Genomic DNA, 27,324 nt, shown 5'->3' with positions numbered 1-27,324 from the left:
TTGACTGGTGGGGCTATCAGCTGTAAAGAAAGGATATAACACTTTGATATTGACTGGTGGGGCTATCAGCTGTAAAGAAATGATATAACACTTTGATATTGACTGGTGGAGCTATCAGCTGTAAAGAAAGGATATAACACTTTGATATTGACTGGTGGGGCTATCAGCTGTAAAGAAATGATATAACGCTTTGATATTGACTGGTGGGGTTATCAGCTGTAAAGAAAGGATATAACACTTTGATATTGACTGGTGGGGCTATCAGCTGTAAAGAAAGGATACAATACTTTGATATTGACTGGTGGGGCTATCAGCTGTAAAGAAAGGATATAACACTTTGATATTGACTGGTAGGGCTATCAGCTGTAAAGAAATGATACAACACTTTGATATTGACTGGTGGGGCTATCAGGTGTAAACAAGTAATAGTAAGTTTCCTGCATGCTGACTAACTGAGATACATCGATATTACCACCAAGTTTATAATCTCCCAGTAATCATATAAGGGGTGAATGTTACCGTCTGATTACCATTGTGCGGTTAACATCAAAAACATCACAAAACCTCAAAATGTATCCTTTCTATTCCATTCTACCCAAAACATCACAGATTTCCTACAATTTCAGTAGTGTTTGGCTTTAGCTCATAGAAGGGTTATTCACGAAATGTCAGTTATCTATCATTTTATTGGACTGAGTACATTTATCTCAACAACTTTTTTAAATAAAGAAACTCAATAGGATGCTCTCTGTATTCAACAATATCATTGAAATAATTGTGGTTTCTTTGTTTATTTACAGCTGAAAAGTGCCAGACTGTTTGCAAGGGCTGTAACTCAATCTATGTTACCCCATTCGATGGGGTTAGAAGTTAATGTACTGTCCCAGTAACCTTTGACCTTCACATAGAAGATGACAGTATTTACCTTTGGTACCATATAAGGTAACACAACTCTACTTTTAACTGCCATCACTTCCCTCAATCCATCTAGGGCATATTCTCCAACTTCTTTATCATTCAGCTGTTTCAACAACGTTGGTAAGATTTCATCTAATGCTTGCGAGCCTAAGGTTGGGGAAAGAAATGAGAGATAAAAATTTGACATTAACACTGTTCCAATAATAAACTTCATACATACTTTCATTTAACTATACTGTTTCATTTGTTAATTGACCACCTTAGAAAGGCCACATGCAAGGCTTGTAAATAAACCAATTGAAACAGTATACTTTTACACTTGATGTGAATGCTATAAATGAGTAGCACATAGAGAAAGTACTTTACTTTGGTGTAACTCGTTGTATTTGCAGTTCCAACCTTACAAACCTGTTTACTGAGACTGGAAAGAAAGATGTATCTTTGAGACTTACCAATCGTGTTATGAAGGTTATCAAAAGTACTGGCAGCTGCTTGCCTAACTTCAGGTAACGGATCTACCAGTGCTCTTCTCACCGTTGGTATCAAATTATCCACGTACAAAATAAGTTGTTCTTTGCTGGTTGAACTCATAATTTCACTCAGCCCAACACATACTCCCTGTCTACGGTCTGCTTCTGCCGAATCCAAACCTTTTTCTAGATTTGGAATGATATCTGGTAAAATTCTGTCTCCTAGTTTCCGTACTAAGTCACCCAGAGTCCTGGCTGCAACCTGATAGCAATCAAATAATCAAATATCAAGTAAGCTATATTTTAGAAACTCAATTTGTTGTTGCTGAAATAATCCGTTTATTCAGCCTCTGAACTGTAAACAATGTGTTGAAGTGCATGCACACAAACTCTGTCAAGTGTACACGCTTTAGGTTTCCCAAACTCACATCTGACAAGTCTCAGTTACCCAGATTCTTAGCACTGGAGGCTCTACTATAAGACTATCCAGACAATAGTCTTGGTTACCCAGACTCCCATCATTGGGGTTCTACAATGAGACCTTGCAGATCATACTGTAACATTTAAGCCACTGCAGTTTTCAACCAACTAGAAAGTTGATGACAGCAAAAAATGACTCACCTGTCGTTTATCATAACTGGTACTAGCAAGACATCCTAGTAGTAAATGGAACAGAGTTGGCAGTATTTCACGTAATGTCTTTGGTGTGTTGACTACCACTACTTTCCATACGTGCAATGCTGCCTGTCGTACCATCAATGCTGTGTCTGATCTACCCATGTATAATCCTGCTAACACACGGTTTCGCCTATCTGCACCAAGAACTTCAACAATTGCCTGTTATCAAATATTTAAAAAAATAATAAAAAATACTGATTAGAGATTTCTTCCAGTGTATGATGGTTGGTTGACGGATGTTTACTTTGAGATTTGGATTTCAAAACACATTTGTTTAAACTGATAGTCAACGGTGTAAAAAAGTATACAATGTTAACATGAATACCATGATGTGTGTGTGACTGAACTTAATCGGGAGGGTGAGGTTGGGCATTAAATTTTTTTTTTTCAAATCAAAGTTTGTTAAAACAAAAGCCCCGCGCCATTGCTCAAGAGAGGTTGCTAACGTAGCTCAGTACTGTAATAGAGTTTTGGCTGAATGTACCCCAGTCATATTACCAGGGTTCCCCACCAATTGAGTACATGTACAAGATATGGAATTGATGGAAGTTTTAGCTGACACTCCCTCCAACCTTCACCCCCACCCCCCACCCCACAAATAAACTGTTCATAAATCGTCAACCACAAGTGATCTCTGTTCTACTTTAACATAGACAAATTTTTCATTATCTAACCTTCGTTGACTTCTCTGTACCAAAGTTATCATCTTCTGCTCCTTCTGTGGTCATTTTACCCGTCACACCAGAGATATGGAACAACAAGTCTCCCAGTAGCTGAACTGAACTGTACCGGATACGCCAGTTTTCATCAAATAAACCTGCCTCTAGTTGTGGCAGGAATACTTTGACGGCAGTCTGGGCGTATAAATTGATTATACGCTGACCTGCCCTTAACGCTGTCTCTCGAATGTATTCATTTTCATCAGCTAATGCCTGCAAGTGTAAAAGGAGATAAGATGGCATCATGATGGTTCCATGGTTACAATGACTTGTGTGTAATCTTTACATCCCTGGTTGCTTCTTCTTGTTGTCAAGTATTTTATCAAATATACATTATCATTTTTCATAGACAAGATCCTGTGACATTTGCAAAACTAATTGCCAAGAAATTCAAAATTCAAAGGAGCACAAAGTGAGTTATTTATGATATTTCTAGTACTCACGATATTCTACTTACTTAACCACCACTTGCAAATTGATTGAACTCAAACCTGATATTAACAACTTATAAATAACCAAATGATGTAATTTATTATACATACTAAAAATATCAAAACACAAATGCTACACTTCAAGATAGCACAATTGACTGAATAAATTTTCATGCAACATATTGTCTAAATGAAATGAACCAACAGGCCACTACATAGATTATCAAATTCAAACATCAAAACATTGGTGTCTGTGTGTCTGCATCTAGTTGCAGTATGTTTTGGTTTATTTCATTTTAGACAAATGCAGCAAGAAACTGTAATCTTGCTATCTTAGTGTTGAGTGTTTACTTTCTTACTGGTTTCTGCGTGGTTGTATCAAACAGACCCAGTGAATGGTAACACAAAATGAACACAGAAAAGTATACTGTACAAATACGCCATTTTTCACATGAAACAAACACAACTCAGGCAAAATATTCAGATCGGATCCATTTCCATTTAAGTCTAAATAAAGTTACAAGTATTCCATTTTTTACCTTCAAAATGGGTTGTATTATACTGCCAATATATGGAGTAAATGATTCACCAAAAGTTACAGGTAAATAAATAAACATCATGATATATCCGTCCCTAATGTGAGGTTGTATGTCCATTCTGTCAGCAGTCTGTATAATATCTGGCATCAGTTTGTCTAACTTTTCCAGTCCTAGACCAGCCACTACTTCACTGAGACCTAATCAATAAGTTGACAAAATCGTTGTTAGCTGACAAGTAAAACAACACCCTCCATCACCAAAGTGATCAACTTTGATTATAAATTTAAATCTTACAGATAGTCTTTTGGCATACATCGCCTATTTTTGCTGTAATTCCAAAAGTGTTGCTCTCTAGACAAGACTTCAGCTGTAGTACGCCTGAAATATTCCTAGCCAGTGCTGACAAGACGCAACTGACAAGTCTGCCAAAATTCAGTGATAAACTAATACATGGTATTACATTTGGAGTGTACTAGAAGTGTAAGTCAAGTGTAACACAACACAAATTTGGAGACATATTAAGTGATACCCAATGTGTTCAAATTTCTTCAAATATTATAACATGATATCTTTTTTTCACTTCATCCTAAGTATTTGCTTTTTGGTAATTATGCAAAAATAAAAATTTGAATATTTTGTGTTACAACAGGTGTTGTAATTCTTGAACTGTGATATTTATGCAAAACACAAATTTGAATATAAATTTAAATATTATATTCCAACAGCAGGTGTTGTTATGCTTACCTTGTGCGGCTCCTGATCTGTCCACTGAACTGATCTCTGATGTCAATTTCTCCATTAACCATGGCAACAGATCTTCGAATCCTTGCTCACCCATACCCTTTATGATTGCTCCCAATGCATGGGATGATACATTACGTACCTATGAATAAAGATAACAAGAATAAATCACATGTGTGCATATGAAAGATGTGACCACCATGAACATCATTGAAGGGGAATTCCACTACAGGAAATAGATTCACTTTCATAAACTCTGGGTTCTGGGGAGTCATTTCATGATTTCACATCACGTAAATAACATGCAATTGCCAAGAAACACTAAATTAAAGCTCTATTTCACCTCTATCGTTCTCACACTGGTCCACCATTGCATCATGGGACTTAGCAGACATACATGTAAGATATTTATTAAATGTACACTGAATATTCATGACTATTAATCGAAACATAATAATCACTTAAAGATCTTCCTGAGTTCCCCTGTCATTTTACCAAGGTTCCCTACTAGTGTTTCTGTTAAGGGTGGTAAGTAGGTAAAAATCTACCTAAACTTCCCGTCATTTTACCAGGGTTCCCCATCAAAATTATGATATAATGTATTGGAATCTGTGCCAGGTTTACCCCTTTCTGTTACCGGGGTTCCCAGACCTTAGCAGAAACACTTCACTAAAATAGCATTCAACAGATTCAGTATCTGCAGTGTGTTGAGATAGTGAAAAGATTTGCCTGGCTACAGCACCCTAATTGGCATGATAGCATATATTATAGTGTTCAATCTACAACAATTTGATGACAGGCTACTTACCTCAGGTACAGGATCTAACAAGGAAGTTTTTAGTCCTGGTACAACACTTGGTAAGTATGGAGACAAATCCTATATGGGATAGAAATTATGATAGTTTATAGAGACTATACAAAGAAACACTTCACTGTCAAAGCTAATCTCAAAAACAAATCTTCAGATTTAAACACCACAGCACAATGATGTAGATGTACATTGTCAAAACACAAAACATCGGTAAATTAATCCCGTATTTTCAGTACAAAGATGTACAAATTGGTTTGGGCATAGTATACTGCATGGATATTTTGACTCATGCTTTGGCCATTTCAGAACCAACACCTCACATACACATCTGTGTAACAGAGAACATCATAAAATAAATGCTGTATTTTCTGTACAAATATGTGTAAATTGGGCTCGTGTATGGTACAATATAGAAATGTTGTTTTGACACAATGTTCAAGCACCACAGATAAATAGACAACATGTAGCAAGAAATTGTTATCTTGCTATCTTAGTTTAGAATATGTAGTTTGTTATTGGATTCTGAGTGGATGTATCAAACAGAGCCGGTGAACGGTAATATGACATGAGCTGTATCAAACAAAGCTGGTGAACAGTAACTTGAAACAGGCTGTAGTTAGATCAACTCATCAAAGCTTTGATTCCTACCAAGCCTTACCTTTTGATCTGTCAGTGAATACATATTACCAATAATTTGTGCTGCCATTTTCTTGGTTTCTGTGGACCTATCTTGGAAAGCTCTCTGTACAACCGGCATGATGAGGGCCAATGATGGCGCATCAATGAAATGTACAAACTTGGTATTGAGGAGAACTTGAAGACATTTTGCAGTTTTTCTTGATGGATCACTAATAGCATCCAAGAGAGTAGGTACAATGGCTGAAATAAATTTACAAAATTAGTGATCAAGAGTTACAGTTTCTTACCAACAGACACAAATCGATGATAGTCAACTTTCTGGTTCCAAGATGCAAATGACGTTGCTTATGTTGTTACATTAATGCTTGTTTTGTCTTTATTACATAGGAAAAACATGGAGTTTGATTAAAACTTCTTTTCAAAAGATGCTGAAAATAGTCCAAATACTTTCACATGATTTGTCCCTCACCTTGAATTTCTGGATTCTTAATGACAGAGCCAATCTGTTTCAAGGCTTGTTGTCCTGCCTTCTGTACCTTGACATGCGAGTCAGTCAACACCTCTGTTAGTTTGGGTACAATGGTTGGTAGACATGATGATAGCTGTTTAGGAGCACAGAATGCCATTGCTCCTAATAATTCCACAGAACCTGTACAAAAAGAAGACATGAACATTTTCATCTCTATCACCATACAAATTTTTGAAAAAGTCAAAATGAATACTGTGTTAATGCTACAGGAATATAAAAGATCACCTATTTCCTTGAAAACAAGATGGTGAAACCCCAATTTTTTTTTATTATTTCAAAAGGAGAAGGAATACGCTTTCATACGGGAAAGTTTGGAGATCTTCGATTTTCAGAAAAATTGGTCCTAGAAGCACATGGGACCTTTAAGAAGTCAACTCACCTGCTTTAGTTCTCCATGATTCTTCTTCTAAAGCTTTTAGAAGTGATGGTAATACCAACTTGACTCCATGTCCACTTAGTTTACTCATAACAGCCTTTGCTGTATCATCAGTAGCCTACAAAACAAATACAAGATGAGTTGGTGTCTGTGACACGAGGAACATTTACCAGCAAGCTTAGGTACTCTTTCAAGTGCCACAACAATAATTGTCAAGTTCCGTAGTCTTCTTGAAATGCTATAGTATAATTATGTAACACCATTATAGATTCTTCGCTATCAGCAATTAAAATGTAAAACTGTAATTATTCGTAGATGTACAAAAAAGTGCGTTACCTCTCTGACATACTGGTTACCATCTCCGAAGCACAGCAATAGATGTGGTAAGACATGTACTACATATGGCTCAAATAACCTTCCTAACATTATACAAAGCATCTCAAAGGCAAACAATGCACCTAGGGATATGAAAGAAGAAAGAAAACACTTTTATATGGATTTTATGTGTTGGGCAACTTTTTATCTACACACTGGTAAGAAAATATAATTTAAATGTTCTTTTACAGTAAAAACATATTTACAGGATCTCTCGGCTATTTTTACTTCCATATTTGAGTTTGATGCAAGTGTAAATTATACAGTATTTATGAACACATATCAGGTTTTATTTCCCTGGATGGACAAACATCTCCGTCAGGACCAACTGGACCCCTGGCAATCAGGGCTGCTATGGCACCCTTATGGTGTCACATTCATGTCTTTAACAGCAGGAGAAAGTAAGCTGTGCAGGAACAAAAGTCAAAATGGATATAATTGTTGGATATGTCTGGATTTATATACACTGTAAAATACAATTGTTGGATATGTCTACATGGTAGAGTCTGCATGTAGTATACAATCATGATATGATGCATGTTTTTGCTTTGTCCGAGTTCCTGCACAGCTTACTTTCTCTGCTGTAAATTTGTGCACTGTGAAAAACCTTTAGAACGAACACTGAAAACAAGCTCGTATATTTGCATACCTTCCCTGTGTCTGAAGTTCTTTTTATTTTGAATAGCCTCTGTTAGTTTTGGCATGATGTCTTGTTGTTTTAGGGACAGGATACCAAGACCTTTCACTAAGCCAGCCAGACCATAGGCAGCTCCTTTCCTTTCTCCAAAGTTCTCTGATTCAAGTAATAACTTTAGAAGCTGGTCAACTAGTCTTGCTGCAGTGTCTTTGATTGCTGGTACCAGTGGAGGTAGACAGTTAGCAACAGCCTCTTGTACCTGGAATATAACATTATCAATGTTACCATCATGTACATCAATCAAATACACGTAGATGTGAACACTTATGCCAGTAGCTTTGTAGAATTTACTTGAGAGAGTATAGAGATTAAAATAGCTTTCAAATCAGTACCCCAAATTGTGGTAATTTCAGTACAAATAACTCATCCTCCTCATCCACCCATCCACCCACCCAGGAAAGTACACATGTAGTTCTAGAACACTGCAAGCACTTATGCGAATAAGCCATAGACCCCACATTTTGTGTAGGGTCTATGAATAAGTCGAGTATACGACACTTGCATTCACATGTCATAGGGTTCTAGCATAGTATCACACTTAGTTTTGTATTACAGTAGAGATTATCCCAAACTCACCTGTTGTGATGGGGTTGACAATGCTGCTATCAGTTTTCCAACAATGGGTTTGATTTTAGGATCATCCTTGTCTAAATGTCTTGCTAGCGAACCCATGAGAATAACAACACTCTGTCTGACTGCATCAGCAGTTGATGAATCCGGTTCTTTATCCAGACACCCCTCAAACACAGGAAGAAGATTTGCTACGTTATCCTGTATGGAAAGATCAGAGGTGAAGATGTGAGAGTGTATACTAGTACTTTACTTGTAAATTAAGATCTAGACATTTTGTATAACTGTAGCTTTTCTAGCATGTAACTTCAACCCCTCCTACAAAACAATTATCATGTGTATCGCAACATAATTTGAATGCTTGGTGTATTCTCGCGATAAGTTTACCAGCAACATTGTACAATATTGCAACTCAAGTGATGTGTCCATACATCCTGTGAAATAAGTTTACAAATCACTTCAATGGGCTGATCATGAAGAAAACATTACACGCAAGTATATGCTAACTTTATCATGGCAACTGATATGGTCATACATGTGGGTTTCACCTAAATTTGAATTACCATGGCAACAAAGTCAAGAAAATATAAAATCCACTTACTTTACCATGGCAATTGATTGCGGTAAGAGAAGCATCTAACATCTTTCGTCTCACTTCCTCACTCCTGTCTCCTAAAGCCATCGGTACAAAAAAGCTGAAGAGAGGTGTAATTTGATCCTGTGTAAGATAGGGTGACATCTTCTTGGTTGCCAAGGCGATGCCACAACGAGCATAGAACTGGTCTGGAGGAGATTCAGCCACGACTCGACCCAGAGTATCGAGTACTGGTGGTTTTACCTATACATGCAAAATAAGGAGATGTTCTAAAGTACTTTTCAATAAAGTGCAAAAATCAATGTATCAAGTTTTGCTTCAACATACTAACCACAGAATGTTACATACAATTTACCTACTTTGTAAACAACTCTTTCTATCTGTGCAATAGCTAGATAGTTAAAAGAAAAAATAGCGCCGATGGCATTGAAGCACAACTGTATTTGCCTGTTGCTATGGGTATGGTCTTGTTGCTAGTTAAATTTGCATACATTTTCGAGTTACTTTTCAACACCAACTTCACTATTACCTTTGTACACCTGGTAAAAACATTCAGTCCACTGAAGAAGTCAATCGAGTCTAAACGAAATATTTAGACAAGGTAACATTTCCTGCTGATGAAATAACCTTTATATATATCATGAAACCAAGCTGATAAATCTCTTTGGATCTACCTCTGTACTCATTTACAGCAGACTGACTTACCACTAACTTTTCTTCATATAAAGCAAACAACTGTTCAAGAACTATAGGTCCTTGGTCTGGGAATTTCTCAATGGCAAATGCTAGCCCTGCAGATGCTGCTTCACGGATTACTTCTTCATTATGTAAGACGTCTTGAATCAATAAATTGCACAGAGCTGAATCTAAATCAAAGCCACACTCTTCCCACAGTCTACAAAGGGGAAGACAATGTAAAAGTTGTAATAAATCAACTCGACACTTTTCTAGAGTATCTCCCAAAGGTTATACCATGATTTTCATAATGAACCCCAGTAAAATGCCTGTGGTACTTGGTGACTTTTTACCAACTCAGCACTCTTAAACTACGTTACAAGAGTAGGAGTGTATGTTCTCATGCCTTTAAGTTGCCAGCAAAACAATACTCCTAACATTATGAACACTTCTATCTTTGAGCTCAGAAAAGCTGAGTGAACTGTAACTCGTACAACGTCACACCAGTGTATACACTACAGTAACATTAATGGCCCTATCATCTGACAAGAGTATATTGTAATATAAACACCCTTAATTTTGACCAAAAATTAACTTCTAAGCTCATTTCTGATATTTGTTACTGATGTTTCTGAAAGTTAGACATTGAATATTAGGTTAATGTGTACACAGGCAAACACTCCAGGTGACTATATTTTCCAAGCAGCAAATTGCAGTGGATTGTTTGAAGGCATGTCAGCAATATGGGTGTTGAGGAAACATTACGAGGATAAGGGGGGGGGGGGGGGGGGGGGGGGGAGTGATACAGCAGTACAATACATGGCATTTTAAGGACTTAATATATTAGAGGTACACTTACTTTTCAGCAAGTTCTACATTGTCTTGTTCTACATCATACTTTGCCACCCAAACTCTCTGCATCAACTGAATGGCATGATCGTAATTGATATCAGGTGTCGGTAACACAAGTGATAAAGCAGACAAACCCTGGAAATAAACAGACAAAATTTCATTATAAAATCAGTGAAAGAGGACGAAAAAACAGAGATGATATATTGATGTATATTTAGTTATATCATATTTCTCTCTAAAATGTAGTTTTCATGTTCTTGTTTTGATAAGTTTCGCTACTTCTTTTGTTTATTTTTCTTGTTGTGATTGGAATATAAGTTCCTTGAGGGATGACAGGGCCTATGTGGAAATCAGCTACTGCTGTTTCCTGGCGACGACGACAGCTGCTGCTGCTAATACAACACACCAGTTTCTTACCTTCAATGATGCCCTTCTAACATCACTGCAAGGTGACAGTAATAATGCTAACAACACATCTATCTCTTCTTGTTCTGCTATGGTACAGCCTTCAGCACCACAGGCACACAGACAAACTTCTAGTAAAGCATAACTACACATCTGTTGGATTTTAGGAGTGCTTGTTCCGATCAACTGACCAAGAAGCTCCAGCATATCCCTCCTTGGTAGCAATTCTGGACCATTCTGGGATAACGAAAATAATAATTATTAGTTCATATAGTTTTGATAAACAATTGAATATTATATGAATCAATCATGTATTAGCCTGTAGTTACAACTCTTTGTTACTCAAAACCCATGCAAGAGAGCCATTCTTCTGATCACACCTGCTATTCCCACTACTTCAAAAAATCCCACAGTCAATTTCATCTGAGCATGCTCAGTTTGGCTACTAGTATTGAACAACAATTTCAACATACCTCATCAACCTCTTGATCTTCTACATCAGCTGCTGACCTCAACCGAGCATGCTCAGAAATGACTTTCACTGCCGTCTCCATGACATCATCATCACCATGTACCTCTTTGCCACCACTTTGAAGTATACATTTCAGCAGAGGGAAACAGTACGCAAATGATGGCGCTGGAAACAGGTGTGTTTTCTTTGCACGTCCATAACTTTCACCCGATTTCTTGGTTTCAACTGTACTACTGTGAATCAGATACACTACTCTGGTTGCCTGGGTAACTAGTTCCTCCTGACACCAGTCTTCTGTGATGTCACACTGTGGATCAAGAAGTCGTAGTGTGCAGTATGCTACCAATGTGCCTAGAGTAAATGAAAAACAAATCTTTGGTCAAAAACATAGTCCAAACCACTATAATCTATGACACATGCACACACCACATACATATGTATACTATGTAATATAATATACATACATACTCACACATACATACTCACACATGCATACACAAGTTGCACAAAGGCTTTATCACTTTTTGTTGTCAAATTTTATACTTTGAGTAATATGTTCATGTAAAAAAATAGATATTTAAAAAAGAATAGACAAGTACACAAAGATGTACTGAGGGGCATCAACAGAGATAATAAAATCTTTCTCCTCTCTAAAACAAAATAATATCTTCTATGGCAGTATTCAATCTCTCACACTTCTTCCACTCCCTGGTGAACATTACCGTAGCCTCTGTAAGATTTAAGCCTTCACAATGCAATCTGTCCTACCAGGTCCCAATTATACAGTTGGATTGACAGGGGTATAATTGTAGTTCAAATCTTGTCTAAAGACTTTAGCCATTCAGAAACAGTGACGGGTTCAACCTGCAACCTGCAGATTCCAAGCCAGTCACTCTAACCATTCGCCCATCATGACTCCACAACTAAAGGTAGATCTTTGATACAGTACATACGTTTGTGGTTATCAATTGGTTTATAATACTTTGTCAGTTTCTTTGAGATAATATGTATTTGTTGTCCTATGGTTGGACAAAGACTACATCTGTCTCCTGACATACCAGATGGGACTGACATCATAAACTTACCTAGATCACATATCTCGGACTCAAAGGCACACTTCTTGAGGTGTAGATATACTCTGGTCATATGTGGTGCTGCCAAAAGCGATGACACTGCAGGTAGGAGACTCCTTAAGAGAGTAGGAATATGTGCTCTCATGCCCTTTAAGTTACCATCTATACAATACTCTAACATAGATGCTGCATTTGATAACTGCTTCTCTAACTGCAAAAATAAAAGTATTTCCAATGTATAAATTGTAGGATGAGAGTATAAGGCTACCATGCATGCAGACAGACAGACAGACAGAGAGACAAACATACTTGACTACATAAATGCAAACACACATGTACCAACACACAGACATACATACATACATACATACATACATACATACATACATACAGACAGACAGACAGACAGACAGACAGACAGACAGACAGACAGACAGACAGACATACATACATACATAAGCAAGTGAACTATTATATTCTATATAACTTACCAGGTTTAATTTTTTCCTAATCACAGATTCTTTTTCGAGTTGTGCCTGCATCATTTCTTGTTGTTTCTTGCTCAACTTCAATTCTGGTTTCCCACTTTTCCCAGCTTTGGCAGCTTTCTTTTTCTCTATTTCCTGTGAAAAAACAACAAAAACCTTAATTAAAGTTGAATGCAGATTATACCATTATGTTCACATTCTTTGAGATGAAGATATATCTGAGATTGAAACTGATAACCATCTATATGAATATTATGGACATTACACATTTCCAAAAAATTTATAAAATAAACAGAATTATTTGGAATTGTTTCGGATACCATAACTTTTAGCTTTGAAACTCTGAAAATAAATCTTCAGAGGAGGCTATACCAGTAGTACACAACTATCATGAGTGTCACTTCTGGTTCGAAAGCTATGTTTGGACAGCACTCCTAGTGGCCATAATATGCAATCTTTTGTTTTTCCAAATCCAAGCCTATATTATTATAATGAATCATGTGGCTAATAGTACTGTAATTCATGTGTGCTGTCCATGCATGTAGCATTACCAAACCTAAAAACTATCAACCGAAATATAGGTATAAAGATCATGACACGTTTCATTGCGCTGTTTTCTCTATAGCATAGCACTATCTGGTTGATTACATTCACTTATCTTGTTAGACACTCACCTTTCTAAGTTCTATCTCCATGAGTTGTTCTTTGAATGAATATGCTTTGTTTTCTCGTCTCATAGATCCAAGATTGAGATTATCAGACTTTGCAGCACTGTAGGGCAGAACATAATCATTCATTATTCTATGCTGTATGCTAAATTAAATTATGCTGAGAGACCATCACTAAAGTTTTGAACACAGACATTTATGAAGGTAGCTGATATTACATTGAGAGAGTTTTTTTTTACACTATGTCTGTGTCAGTCTCCTTGTAGTGTCTGTGTCTTTGTCTGTCTGTCTGTCTGTCTGTCTGTCTGTGTGTGTCTCTCCACACACTCACAAATGATACTCATGATTACTTCACTATGTTCACACACATGCACGCACGCACACACACACACACACACACACACACACACACACACACACACACACACACACACACACACACACACACACACACACACACACACACACACACACACACACACACACACACACACACACACACACACACACACACACACACACATTCCTCATCTGCCATGATTACACCATAATATACACTACACTAAAATTTCACTCAAACTTCAAGATCCACTGGTTCAAATTATCGCTAGTCTTACCTTTCAATCACTGACTTATCATACAGCTCACCCTCTGGGGTTAGCATTATTGCATATTCTTGTTTTGTCACATTGAACAAGTCTGCGTTGCCTAGGCAACTGGTCACTTGACTTATTGTTCGAGGTAGAACTTCTTTTGGTGCTACAAATGCTAGTGTCTTCAATGCATTCAGAGAAGGCTGAAGGAAAAGAAGTCGATGTGAAATAAAAAACATGGAAATCTATAACATACATAAGATTTTGTTATTTGTATTTGCTATCATTAACAAAATACAGAGGGAACACTACGTAGGGGATGTTTGTGTGTTATCTTTATTGAGTCTATCTCAACATAAAACCTTGTGATCAGTCTCACTGATCTTGATACAACATTTAATAGCATTTGTAAGACAAGATGAAATCTCCTGTAAGTAGAATGATAGAACCACCTGACTTACCTCACTAATTTCATCTTCTTCTGTCAGTTTTGTCATGATTTCATCAATATTTTGTTCCACAAATTGTAGTGGGTCAAGTTTCATCATGATAAGGAGTTCAGTCCATAGATTGACATTGGCATATACTGTGTTAAAACAGATCAAAGTATGACATATAAATGTATCATCACAAATTCACAAAACTTATTTGCGGCAACTGTTTACTCTGTAGCACCCAAGTAAAGCAATTCCCCGAGTACCATCACTTATAGTGTGATGGAGAATTGAAAACGGCTTTTCTGGGTCCTCTAAGTATTAAGAAATGCAGCTATTACAAAACCAGCCTCAACTTGTTCAAGTCCTTTACAGGTAAAAAAGATGCCAACCCCAAAAGAACATGTCTGGGCCAAAATTATCGTTCATTGTTATAAAACAAATGGTTCACAAGTTTCCTTCTGACTTGAATCATTTTTGAAGTCATCCAAACTGCTGAATATATGATTATGAATTGCAAGTATCATCAACATGAACACAAACATTTACTTTAAAAAAAAAAAAAAAATTTTTAACCCACCAACTGATCCATCATTTTTGAGGTGTTCTGTTGCGAAACCTAAAACTAAGTAATGCCACTCTTATAGATTTCACCAACTTTTCAACAAAATAGATACACCTACCTAAACATGGATGATGGGTATCCAGTAAAATTTCCATTGCCATCTTATTGCTTTCTTGTTGATTACTATCCAGTCCACACTCTGATGTAATCGTCTTCAGTGTCTTCACTAAGATTTTAGGATGAATAAACTTGACAGCTTCTGAAGGAGTGTCCTCAGTTTCAAGTGCCAAGGCCTCCCAGTCAACCACCTTAATAACAGTCAATTCAGTCAGTACACAGATTATGACATTTCTGGTATCTCTCAAGGCAAACAGGTTGCGGTAAATGTGATGTCTTCATCACAGGTGTTCTCATAAAGCAATTCAGGAAATCACCAAAATGGCTTATCATATTTGAGTCACAGTGCAGTGGAACTGCTATACTAGATTTCTCAGTTAAGTAAGCTACCGAGGTGCTATTTTAGCACCCAAAATCAGCAGTAAGTTGAGGGCAGTAATCTGTACATGTGTACTAGAAATGTCTTGTTGGACTCTTCCTTTGATAACAGCGAATTCCATAACAATAGTTTATAACTGGAGTTTCAAGAGAAGTTGCCTCCCAGTCAAACACCTTAATAGAAGTGAATTCAATAATACAATAGATTTCTCTGTTTCAAGAGAAAAATCTGTTATCATGAAATGATATGCAGATTTGTATCCTATAATATGTGACAGATTAATTACCATGGTTACAACTACTGTAATAATGTATTACAAATGTTTGAAATCTTACCTTTTGAGTTGACAACACTTTTCTAAATTCTTTCAGGAGTCCATAAGCTAACTCTATCCCTCCTTGGGCTTTGAGCAATTTTTTGATGCATTGCTGTGCTGTCTTACGTAAGGGCCATTTGTGGTGGACTGAACAGAATACCAATGCATGCTGGTATTGCCTAGACAGCAAAAGGAATTTACAACAATGGTGAGATTAGTTTTTCAAAGCTAAGACAGACACAAAAATAAAACTATTATCATGACATGATGATGTAATTGAGCAAATTTATATTACAATGCAGTTTGCTAGTGTGATAGGAAGAATACTTTTCAGGACCTTCAAAGCCACTTTTAATTTGTCCACCACTGATAAAACAATGTTCTTATCACCTGCATCTCTACAAAACTATGAAATCTGTTGTAAAAATAAACTCTTTATAGTAGTAGGAAGTAAGATGACCAGTTACAACACTTGTATATCTGATCATGTGCTTAAAAGATTTCATTCAAACCTGGCACAAGGATGATACACTAATTGGTTGTAACTTGAAATATTAGTGATTTTACTACTTTCTAAGGACTGTTATATTTACAACTTTAGCACCCTTACCTTGAAATATCATCAGTTAACCTCTGGGAATGTTCCAATAATAGTCTCTCTGTTAAAAGGATATGTATTTCTAAAACTGCAAGCAAAACGTAAGAGATACCAAAGACAGTCATTATTTTGAACATGTGCAGCTTTATTAATGTGCCCTACTTGTTACAGAAACATTTTATGAAGTCACTTTTGTTATCTGAAATAACATTTACAATCTTGGCATGTCATACAAAATAATGATCACTCAATTTCTTGGTCAACATCAGGACTTCAACTTCACATGTAATAGTATATTGGTGACAAATCCAATATGGCCGCTACTAATGGCAATGTTCCTTAAAACATTCAACAGGAAGTAGAAGTTGCCAGAGGGAGAGTTTCCAATACCACTACGTAGGAGCTTGGCCTGATAGATCAAAATACTGTTCATTCTTACCTTCAGCAGATACTGATGTCAAAAACTTTTCAGACAAAAATATTTGTTTGCTTGGATTCAAAATAGTATTCCAGAATTGTCCCAGTTTGGATTCTGAAACAAAAACAAATATATTCCCTTAAATAACGGTTATTTAACTGACAGTGTGTACTTACCACTTTAATGGTTTTAAACAGGACACGTAATACTTTGAATTCAACAAGTTTTTTAGTTTTTCATGGCACATCGTCATTATTATCATGTATCTCTGTTACATAACCCTGCACACTGACTCCTTTTCATGTTAATGGACAAAGTAAACAAAGAAACCAAGTTTTCAAAAATACTTCAAAGTGGATGAAGGATTGGTAAGGACAGCTAGGTGCAGAGTTCGAGACCTTGCCAAGATATAGTAATCTTGGTAATACCGGAATGTATAATTTCTAAATTATTTTCAGCCAATTTTATTAGTAACTTGGCTTACAAGCTTGACTATCAGCCAATCTGATTGGTTGTTTGACTTATCAGCTGAAATACCAGCCAATCGGATTGGTTGTTTGATTTGCCAGCCTGTATATCATTAGATCCTTGGCTTACCAGCTTCACTATCAGCCAATTGTATTCTTTGTTTGATAAGCCTGTATATCAACCAATCTGATTGGTTACTTGACTTACCAGCTTCATTATCTGCCATTCTGATTGGTTATTTGGCTTACAAGCTAAATACCAACCAACCTGATTGGTTACTTGACTTACCAGCTTCATTATCAGCCATTTTGATTGGTTATTTGGCTTAGAAGCTAACTACCAACCAATCTGATTGGTTGTTTGACTTACCAGCCAGTATATCAGCCAATGACATCTTTACAAGGAGACAAGAAGCAGTCAATCCCTCAATCACAAGATTGGTCTGAGTAGACTGTGCATGAGCTTTCTCAACAGACTTCAGTAGAATAGGTAACACTTCTAAACCTTGAAGCAAGGAATCTCCTGTACAAATATTACAAATTTAAAAACACATCATTAAGGTTGAATGCAACTTGCGGATCACATTCCCCGAAAATCAAGTTTTCAAAATCTCTCTAAACTTTACAACATGAAAGCTTACTTTGAACCTTTATAATTTTTATAAGAAATTTAGGAGTTCAACACTTTGCTTTCATCGACATCAGCAAATTATTTATTTTCCATGAGTGAACACAGTATTCGGTAGCCATATTGGATTCTAAAATAGTTTAGTGTTGATATAACTTTGAACTCTATTTCAAAATTTTGTACAGTGACCCCAATCTTTTTCCCTTGATTTTAACTGAGAATGGGTGTGATTTTTCTAAATAAATAACAGAAAAATTGTCAGACGTTCAGTTGTAAGAAATTTATATACTACCTGGTACTTTAATGTCTACACCACTGTTACATACCTTGGCTGTTACAGCAATGTAGCATTGTTGTAACTGGGTTGTAAGAACAGACTAGTTACATGATTGTGGTTACCACACTGTAACATTGGTGCTCAGCAGCACTGTTACAGCAATGTAACAGTGCTGCTGAGCAGACCAGTTACATGGCTGTGGTTATTGTGCCATAACAATGGTGCTCAGCAGCACTATGCTATCACAGCAATGTTACAGACCTGCTAGACTTCAGTGGTGTATGCAACAATACAGTGATACTTATACTATGGGTTCTTACCATGGAATGCAGCTAGCATACATTGTAGGTAGCCATTTCTAACAGCTGATGTTGATGATTTCAAAGTGACGCCTTTCTTGAACCACTCCACAAGTTTGGCTGGCACCTCAGTTGAGAACTTAGCACACCACTTTGCAAGCATAGACAGGGCATATACCAGAGTTGCTTCATGAACTGTGTACAGTTGAAAAGAATTCAGATATTATTGCACAATGATACAGCCATATCCCGTTCCAATTGACTCTATCGGACAATGCAGGTTTTCTCAGATCCTCCAGTTTCCTCCTGCATCAACACTGAACCCATGCGGGTTGATCCTCTGGACTTCTTGGGAGACAAGTTAATGAAACTTAAAGAACTATCCAATATAAATTTTATAAAATAAAGATTATTACTGACTGTAAGTCAATATAATCATAATACTTACCCTCTATCTGTAGGTATGGTATAAAGTTTTCACATACTGTGGCTGCTAGACCTTGAACACTAGAACCACTGACAGTGTTACTGGTCAGATTACCAATACCACATAGCACACCAGTACGTTGAGTTATAACAGTCAACTTGCCTTCAGACCCTGCAACAAAATACATCAAGTACACTTATAGAGTTATGACAGTGCTCTTTACAATGTAAAGGCATTTTCATAAACTATGGGGTCTGGTGAGTCATTTCTTGAATATTCAAGAGAAATCTGGTTTCACTGTCTAAGATATTAGGTGGTTTATAGTCATGGTTTAGAAGCATTATAGGACTGAACAACACAACGTATATTACAGTATACGTTCACTGAAAGCCAGGGAAGAGAAATTACCATATAATTTGAGACCAATGAGTCATTTGAAAATGGGGTTGAGATGGTGAGGGATGAGATGGCAGGGGGTCCGAGTAACGTGGTTCCCCTACAAAATATATAAGTTCAATCATTTCCATATCCCAAGTACTGCAACTACCGTTACAACACGTATCCTCTCGATATGCTACACCGTGAGATTGATAGGAGTGTTGCTTACCATTGAGGACTGCAAATAGATGTTTGACAAGTTCTTCTAACGCTCCTGGGTCACTGCACTGGTTGGCTATGTTCTGAAATGCTTCAGCTGATTCCTCCCTTGCCACGTCTTCTTTGGAAATCAAATGAGCTGTAGGAGGAAAAATTTATATACACATGACTACTGACCAATGAGGTACATGTAGGTATACTCTTCTTTGATGTTATGGTGTATTCCATTTTTTGGAGACATGAGGATTATTATACACTTACTGCCTGCCTGTGAGGGCGCTAGTAGATGTCTATTACCATGAGGGCTGTTATGTAGCAACTATTTCCCAAGGCTGAATGCTGAAGGAAATAGTTGCTACATAACATTGCAAGGGGTAATATGATGTCTACTAGTGCCCGAATACGGCCAGGCAATAAATCTTTTACGACACATTACATTCTCAGGCATGTATTCTTTCTATAGTCAAATCAAATCCCTGATAAGACTTCTGTGCTTAGTACATGATTATTGCCCTAGGGAAAATAGGATGTGACTAGTACCCTTATATGCAAATTGAGGTCACAATTGGTCAATACTCCATACCATGTGGTACAATCTAAGCCAATCACTGAAGGCTATATGAATACAATTTGTTATAAAAGGGATTATGGTTTGATTGTTTCAAATGTTTTGATTAAAGAGCTCTACCAGCTAAGTATACATCACACATTATAAAATAATCCCCAGTTCAACTTGTCCACTTCAGTTGTTGTCTAGGGCTTGACTTCAAGAGTCAACAGAAATAATTCATGGTTGCACAATGAATATTAATGAGAGGTGTTTTATACTGTAGGAATAAGCACTCAGGAGTGGATTTTCATTCACATTGTTCACTGTACCATATTGCATTCAAGTTTGACAATAAATCCATGAAGTTAGGGGGTCTTTTATTCCCCTGTCTTGCCTTTATTAGTGAGTTAGAATCAAAATCAGGACACACAAGGTAATGTTGAAACAACATTCACAGTTACAAAGAGACCAAATTCACTTACTTCCCAACAGTTTTCCCAGGTCCTTAGCATACTGACTGAGATCAATGGAGACACTTGCAAGTAGTTCACTCAATACTATTAAAAGAAAAGTAACATTGCACAGTATAAAATTATGAATCAAATTAAATTCAGGTGTTGTCACAAAATAAGGCAAGAATGTAGGACAATGGACTGACAGTACAATAGACATGTATTTGCACCCAAGCTAGGGAGTCTTGGTTGAGTTGGTTTCAGGATAGGAAATAGGACAAGACTCCTTAACATAAAACTGATTTGTATCATTCATCATAACTGACTATTGTTGTGCATATGCCCAAAACTATCACACTTAAAGCAAATCAATTTATTTACCATAAAAAAGAGGCATTTACTGTCTTCCATAATTGAAAATGGACTGTTTTCAAATTGTAGTTTCTCTACTGGTCTCTGACTGTAACAGAGATAGGCATATACACACACTGCAGACTAGTATGTAGTTCATTCTACAGCACTCCCATTTTTTTACTCGGTTTTAATATATAGCGCTTCCGGACAACTTAAAAGTTACAACAATGGAAGACCAACTATTGGAAAGCTAACACACACACAAACTACAACTACCATTGCAACATTGATATAAGCCGTGAATTGATGTAATTACACTCACAGTAGTGTGGTATCTCTAATAGGGTTTTCTTAAGTAATGGAACATTCAACAAAATAACATCATTCAGTGTTAACACTATCTTGTTAACAGAGTGAGTGTGGCTACATGACCACAGTAACGGCATCATCCATTTAAAGATCTATCACATGCAACAAAATAATTCTAGTTTGTATCTATCATAGTTTTCTGATAGCACATTTTCCATAGTAATAACATCACATTCATTGATACTTCTAAAGGAAACACAAAGATTAATTTTCTTACCTCTCAAGACATTTTCGGGGTTTCTTAACATTGCTTTTTGAGCTGCTGGCAAGATGTTTTCTTTGAATTCATCATGTGTAACATACCTCAGGAGGTGCTTGCTATGTTTCTGGAAGGCAACAAGTTACATGTACTTCTATTATAGTCTTTTCGCATTTACTCCATAACAGGGGGGGGGGGGGGGGGTCTGGCACATTATGGGTTATGTATTATTACAGATAAGGTGACAAATGGTAACCTTTGAGTTCACATCAATGTGCATTTTGAAAGTTGTGACTGTTTCCAATTTATTGTTTCAAAATAGTTTGAAAGACTTTTCAAAGTCTATATTTCAAAGTGAGTAAATTTCACCAGATAATATTGAAACTTGTCTGGAAAATGCAAAACTAAAGACAATCTTAGATCAAGACATACCAGGGCTTGCAATGGTGGTTTACTTTTGCTGCTGATCACATTCTTGATGTACACATCCAAAAGGACTTTTTTGTGTTTCTTGATGTTTTCCGAGTCGTGGACTTCATCGTAGAACCTGACTAGTTGACCAATCATACACATCAGATAGGACGAGTGTTCTACTTTGCCAAGTGATGCTATATACCTTTCAGCTGAACCTGGGTTCTGTTTGAAGTGAAAAATGAGATATAATGTTCAGAGACAGGTCACTTCAGCTGAACCTTGATTTGGTTCCAAGAGAAAAATCTGACATTGGCAGGGTATATAATTTCCATAAAAAATGATTGATATAGTCAATGAATAGAATACACCATATTCCAGTTACTGATCAAGCAGTCATTTTTTGAAGAAATACCACTAGAGGACGCCCCTATAAGGAAAATGATGGCTAAGTAACACTAAAGTACATGTGACTAAAAAACTCCCTGACCAAAAATCACTTGATCTGAAATTTTTGACTGGTTGAGAATGCAACTAACTTTTACCATGAGACATGATGATTTTATTTTAAGGAGGCTAGACTACTCAACTATCATCACTATTGGTCCAAAAGCTGATTCAAAACAGTGCCCCCAGTGCCCAAATTACAAAATCTTTTCTCTTTCTGTCAATCAGCATGTGGCATATTGAGAAGGTATTTATATCAATGAAACATACTACACACTTGACATTCATCTTTCTGCAAAATTCAGAAGGAAAAAAAAATCACATCCTGCATTTACGTCTCCTAGATAAACAAGTCTGCACACTTTGAATATAACTTTTTCTTATGTCCTGTACTTTATCTATCTTACCTCTTTCCAGACTTTCTTCAGTTTTCTGTAGCCGGAATCAGTGATAGATTGTCGTGTACTGCCAAGTGCTCCATATGCTAGATAACTCTGTATTTCAATCTGAAGGGACAATAAATACAAATACATTACCGGTAGTACTTCAACAAGTCTTCACTTATGGCATAATTCCCAAACATCAATTTACTTTTCAATTTTGACAAAGGAATGGTGAATATAAGTGTTTTTATGGTATGATTTGGGAACCCAAGTAACAGAGGTGGGGTGGGGTATGTCTAGTAAAACCTGCAGAGTTCTCCCCATTCTATACAGTTTTGTGAGAAACCGTGAGAAATTCAAGTAGCTTTTATCTACTTATCCAAAACAACACTTCCAATATGTACTTCCAATATGCTGTTCGAAGTTTTATTAATCCAATTCAGTTATTTACTTTCCCTGTTTGTAACAGGTTCCGTTTGTCAATGGTCTGATGTCATCAGTTGTACAAATGGCTCCCAATGGACATTAACAAGAATAGATGAGGTACATACACCCCTGAGTCTCATGTGGTGTTATGAAACAAATATTGTGATATCTTTATTTTAAATCTTTGTCTTACCAATTTATTGAAAACATTATCTTCTACTTTCTCCTTGGCGCCAAGACAGTAATGTGAGAGAATACATGTCCAACTCAGAGCTACCAAAGCAGTACTAGCTGTAGCCGGCCTGTAAATGAAGTATATATAATGTATGACACATAATTCACATCAAAAGTCAAACTCGCTAATTGATGTCAGGGTCAATTGACGAGTTTGACTTTTGACATGAATTACGTCCAGTTCAGATTATGACTAAAATTGAGTTGCAAAAAAACAGTTGCCTGGCAAAATTTTGGAAAAATATTGGTCCTGATCAAACTCACGATCCTATCTGATCTGTATTGATACGATGACACTAATGCCAGTACCTGGAATTTAAATCAGGGTCTTTAAACGGAAATACAATAATTCAGTCTATTTACTCACGTTGGGTGTACACTTTTCTGTAGAGTAGCTTCATCAGATAACACAGTAAGTATTGACTTAACTGCCACTATACCATGACTACTTGTCAGTTGTCTTAAGACTTGCAGAACATCACGTCTGGAACTAGCATCTTGATATCTTGGTATAGTTAAAGCCAACACTTTGCAAAGACCTTTGATGACTTTCTCAGGTAAATCTACATAAAATATCAACACATAACATTGAGTTGAGAACTCAAACTTACCAAGTTATTTGCTTGATGATCGCAAAAATTACTCATTTCCATCTTTGGTTCTTTCTCTCCATTAGTTTGCAGAAATATGGCCATATATGAAGGGGAGGGGGGGGGGGTATTCATTTCAGATTTTCTATTGATAAAACAGCTCTACTATTTTTTTTCTACTTTAAAAATAATGTGAAGTAACATATCCTAAGTTCTTGTTTGTAACACAATAAATTTTAAAAAAATTAAATTAAAAAAAAAATTAAAAATGTTTATGTACAATAACACTTTTTGTCGACTCTTTACAAATTGAAACAAAGGCAAGTAACTGTGACAGTGTTACTGCTGTAGTCACTGAAGTCTGAGAAAATGTATACATACTAACTTGATGTGATCTACTGCAATGGGTAGTAATACTAGTATATTAATTGTGTACTAGTGTTGTTTTTGTATGCTTTACCATCCTTGCTATAGCATGTTGTTATGCAATACAGATTGATTGATTGATTATCAGTGAATCCCAATTACTTGTATTTTGTTTTCATTTGATTCAGCATCAAAAGTGTATGAACCAATTCAAAAATACATTTGTGATACACACTCTTTTGGCGTGGTGAGGTCACGGTGAAATTTTCATAGATGTATTCATCATCTGATGAAAATTGTAAAATGATCATATGGAGAAAAAATTGAAAATGTAATAAAAGTTATGAAAGTATATGAAAATCATGAAAACTTCTTATTTGGAATTGTACGTTGGTCACCATGGCTACATGGGTAGGCCATGGCGTGTTGTTTTAGCCACTTGGCTATAACACATGTTATAAAGATGCGATGTATGTACTACTAAAAATGTCTCTCACCTGTTTTGCCAACACATGGAAGCAGATCGCATAAAATTTTGTGTCGCTCGTTTGTACTACCTGTTGTTACCTTTACTGAAAATTCCTTCATGACTTCCATGACCTACAATGTGAATTCAAACATTTTTCGTTACATTCCGGGTATCTTAATTAGCTATGCTCGCAGTAAACAACAAAAACTGTCAACGACAACGTATAATAAGCATGTACCTTACTGTCGGCCGCCATGTTGGTTGTGCAATATCCGAAATCTTCCGAAGTTAAGAATTACTTCATTTCTTCCCACAAAGACTAAAGTCACTTTAAAGGTTCATGCGATGACATCTCTATACATTGGATACTATGCTAGACACCTCAAAGTTGAATTACATAGGAAGGTATTGTTATTATTCACGATTTACGAATATCTACGAAGGTACCGGAAGTGTTGGGACCGAAACAAAGCCCTTTAAGTGAGTTGTATTTGTTGCAAATGGTACTTAACTCACATACAATTTTTCAATAAAAAAAGACAGACAAGGGGACGCGTACGCGTATAACACAAAATAACCACTCAATTGAAACTACTAAAAGAGCTCAAATCCAACCAGTTTTCTATTTTTTCCAATGTGTATTCGTAAATGAATATAGTAACATCTTTCAAAATGGACAGTTCTACTACTAGTGATTTCATCCACTGCAGTTTAGTCTACTTGTGACGAATGCGGCTCAACCGCAACTCATTATCAAAACTTATATAAGAAAATTTGTAGTGTATAGCAAGTTGAGTGTATTCATTTTGGATTTTTAATTCATAAAACAACTTTACCCTATTTTCCTTAAAAAACGTGCAACAACATCGACTAAATCATCAATAAATTGCAAAAAAGCACAAACAACCAACCATTTTAGAAATTTGTTGGATTTTTTGCAATTTACTGAGTTACAAACAAGGTCTTTGTATATTTCATTACATTTTTTCAAGTATTAAAGCGTAATAAAGTTGTTTTACGAATTAAAATCCAGAATAGTTTAATACCAAATTCTCATATTACCACTTCAAGTTCAAGTTCGGTGTCCATCGTGTGGTCCGCCCGCATGATATGGCCCGGGTTAGTTTGATTCCATGATGCCTACGTACCTACACAGTCGTCAGCTGGATTCCAAGAAGTCTATGGAGCTAGCTAAAAACCATTTGAAATTCTTTATGTCTCATGTTATCATGGCCAATACATAATATATATATTATATAAATGGCGCGTTTTGGTGTACATACCTTGTATAGACCACAATATCATGTCAGCGATTGGTGCTGTTATTGTAGAACCCTCAGAACTACACTTTTGACGATGTTTTACCTTATTTTATCAAGTCAAGCTAAACGTCACTGAGAATTTTCATTGTCTATGTTAAATCTCTTCCTTTGAAAATCAATTCGATCATGAATCTTTGAACACAGTCACACTTGTACAGTTACGTCTATATGTAGTCAGACTTTGTGTTAGAGTTTAGTACGTGCTTTGATACGTACGTAAATTATGTACGAATCAATGTCATTGATACATTATCATTAAGCGTCAAAAGTCACTTCAAACTGTCAGTGTCAGCGAACTAAGATCTACTACTACTACTACTACTACTACTACTACTACTACTACTACTACTACTACTACTACTACTACTACTACGTGTTCAAATGGTTAGTTATCACCAAATCCAACGTTAACCATGAAAATTCAGATACGGTCCTAACTTCAGGATTTTAAGTTAAAAGATGAATCTCTCTTGTATCTTTCTGTCATGATAACTCTTTCGATACTATTTTTCTAATATAGTGGGGGGGGGGGGTACGGACGGGTGGAACGGGCGCCACATAGAGAAACAAAATAATTAATATTTCCTGTCGTAGAGGGCGGTATTGACACACACGGCACCTATAAACTTCCCAGGGACTCGCGGAAGCATAATATTTGGGGGCGAAAATACATAAAATTTCATGACTGTCTTCACTCCACAACCTACATATTTTAAAAGCGCTACAGTACAATGTAAATGTTTCCATATCAGTTCCATCTAACTAGTGTCAATTCATAAGCATTTACAATTTCGACTACACTTTTCAAAATCCCTAGTCACACACACACGCATACAGAAAAACACAATACAGACATAGACATGCTAACTTATTGTGATTAAATTTATGCACTTTCTTTATCCTTCAAATATTATTC

General features: G+C 36.4%; 1 protein-coding gene across 1 annotated transcript in view; it reads right to left on the bottom strand.

Annotated features, from left to right (window-relative positions):
- LOC144448787 (stalled ribosome sensor GCN1-like) overlaps positions 1-25,436 on the bottom strand; it is a 33,729-nt gene extending 8,293 nt beyond the window's left edge. Inside the window, exons 1-39 of the mRNA XM_078139076.1 lie at positions 25,325-25,436; positions 25,115-25,217; positions 24,029-24,224; positions 23,621-23,729; positions 23,026-23,124; positions 22,193-22,396; positions 21,779-21,887; positions 20,869-20,943; positions 19,847-19,975; positions 19,261-19,410; positions 18,834-19,007; positions 17,979-18,131; positions 17,163-17,255; positions 16,736-16,811; positions 16,145-16,304; positions 15,432-15,621; positions 14,776-14,900; positions 14,339-14,517; positions 13,728-13,824; positions 13,057-13,188; positions 12,578-12,776; positions 11,494-11,843; positions 11,033-11,257; positions 10,623-10,750; positions 9,794-9,983; positions 9,095-9,331; positions 8,500-8,694; positions 7,876-8,122; positions 7,188-7,309; positions 6,855-6,969; positions 6,416-6,595; positions 5,966-6,186; positions 5,305-5,373; positions 4,500-4,638; positions 3,756-3,952; positions 2,741-2,998; positions 2,010-2,225; positions 1,371-1,650; positions 926-1,065 (exon numbers count right to left, since the gene is read on the bottom strand). Of these exons, the coding sequence (XP_077995202.1) occupies positions 926-1,065; positions 1,371-1,650; positions 2,010-2,225; positions 2,741-2,998; positions 3,756-3,952; positions 4,500-4,638; positions 5,305-5,373; positions 5,966-6,186; positions 6,416-6,595; positions 6,855-6,969; positions 7,188-7,309; positions 7,876-8,122; positions 8,500-8,694; positions 9,095-9,331; positions 9,794-9,983; positions 10,623-10,750; positions 11,033-11,257; positions 11,494-11,843; positions 12,578-12,776; positions 13,057-13,188; positions 13,728-13,824; positions 14,339-14,517; positions 14,776-14,900; positions 15,432-15,621; positions 16,145-16,304; positions 16,736-16,811; positions 17,163-17,255; positions 17,979-18,131; positions 18,834-19,007; positions 19,261-19,410; positions 19,847-19,975; positions 20,869-20,943; positions 21,779-21,887; positions 22,193-22,396; positions 23,026-23,124; positions 23,621-23,729; positions 24,029-24,224; positions 25,115-25,217; positions 25,325-25,342 (6,279 nt within the window). The 5' untranslated portion in view covers positions 25,343-25,436. The remainder of the gene's footprint in view (positions 1-925; positions 1,066-1,370; positions 1,651-2,009; positions 2,226-2,740; positions 2,999-3,755; positions 3,953-4,499; positions 4,639-5,304; positions 5,374-5,965; positions 6,187-6,415; positions 6,596-6,854; positions 6,970-7,187; positions 7,310-7,875; positions 8,123-8,499; positions 8,695-9,094; positions 9,332-9,793; positions 9,984-10,622; positions 10,751-11,032; positions 11,258-11,493; positions 11,844-12,577; positions 12,777-13,056; positions 13,189-13,727; positions 13,825-14,338; positions 14,518-14,775; positions 14,901-15,431; positions 15,622-16,144; positions 16,305-16,735; positions 16,812-17,162; positions 17,256-17,978; positions 18,132-18,833; positions 19,008-19,260; positions 19,411-19,846; positions 19,976-20,868; positions 20,944-21,778; positions 21,888-22,192; positions 22,397-23,025; positions 23,125-23,620; positions 23,730-24,028; positions 24,225-25,114; positions 25,218-25,324) is intronic.
- Between the last annotated feature and the right edge of the window lie 1,888 nt (positions 25,437-27,324).

This window comes from Glandiceps talaboti, chromosome 18 (assembly GCF_964340395.1).
Source record: "Glandiceps talaboti chromosome 18, keGlaTala1.1, whole genome shotgun sequence".
In the NCBI taxonomy this organism is placed as follows: Eukaryota; Metazoa; Hemichordata; class Enteropneusta; family Spengelidae; genus Glandiceps; species Glandiceps talaboti.
The sequence above is the reverse complement of the archived record's forward strand: the minus strand, read 5'-3'. Positions and strand labels throughout refer to the sequence as shown.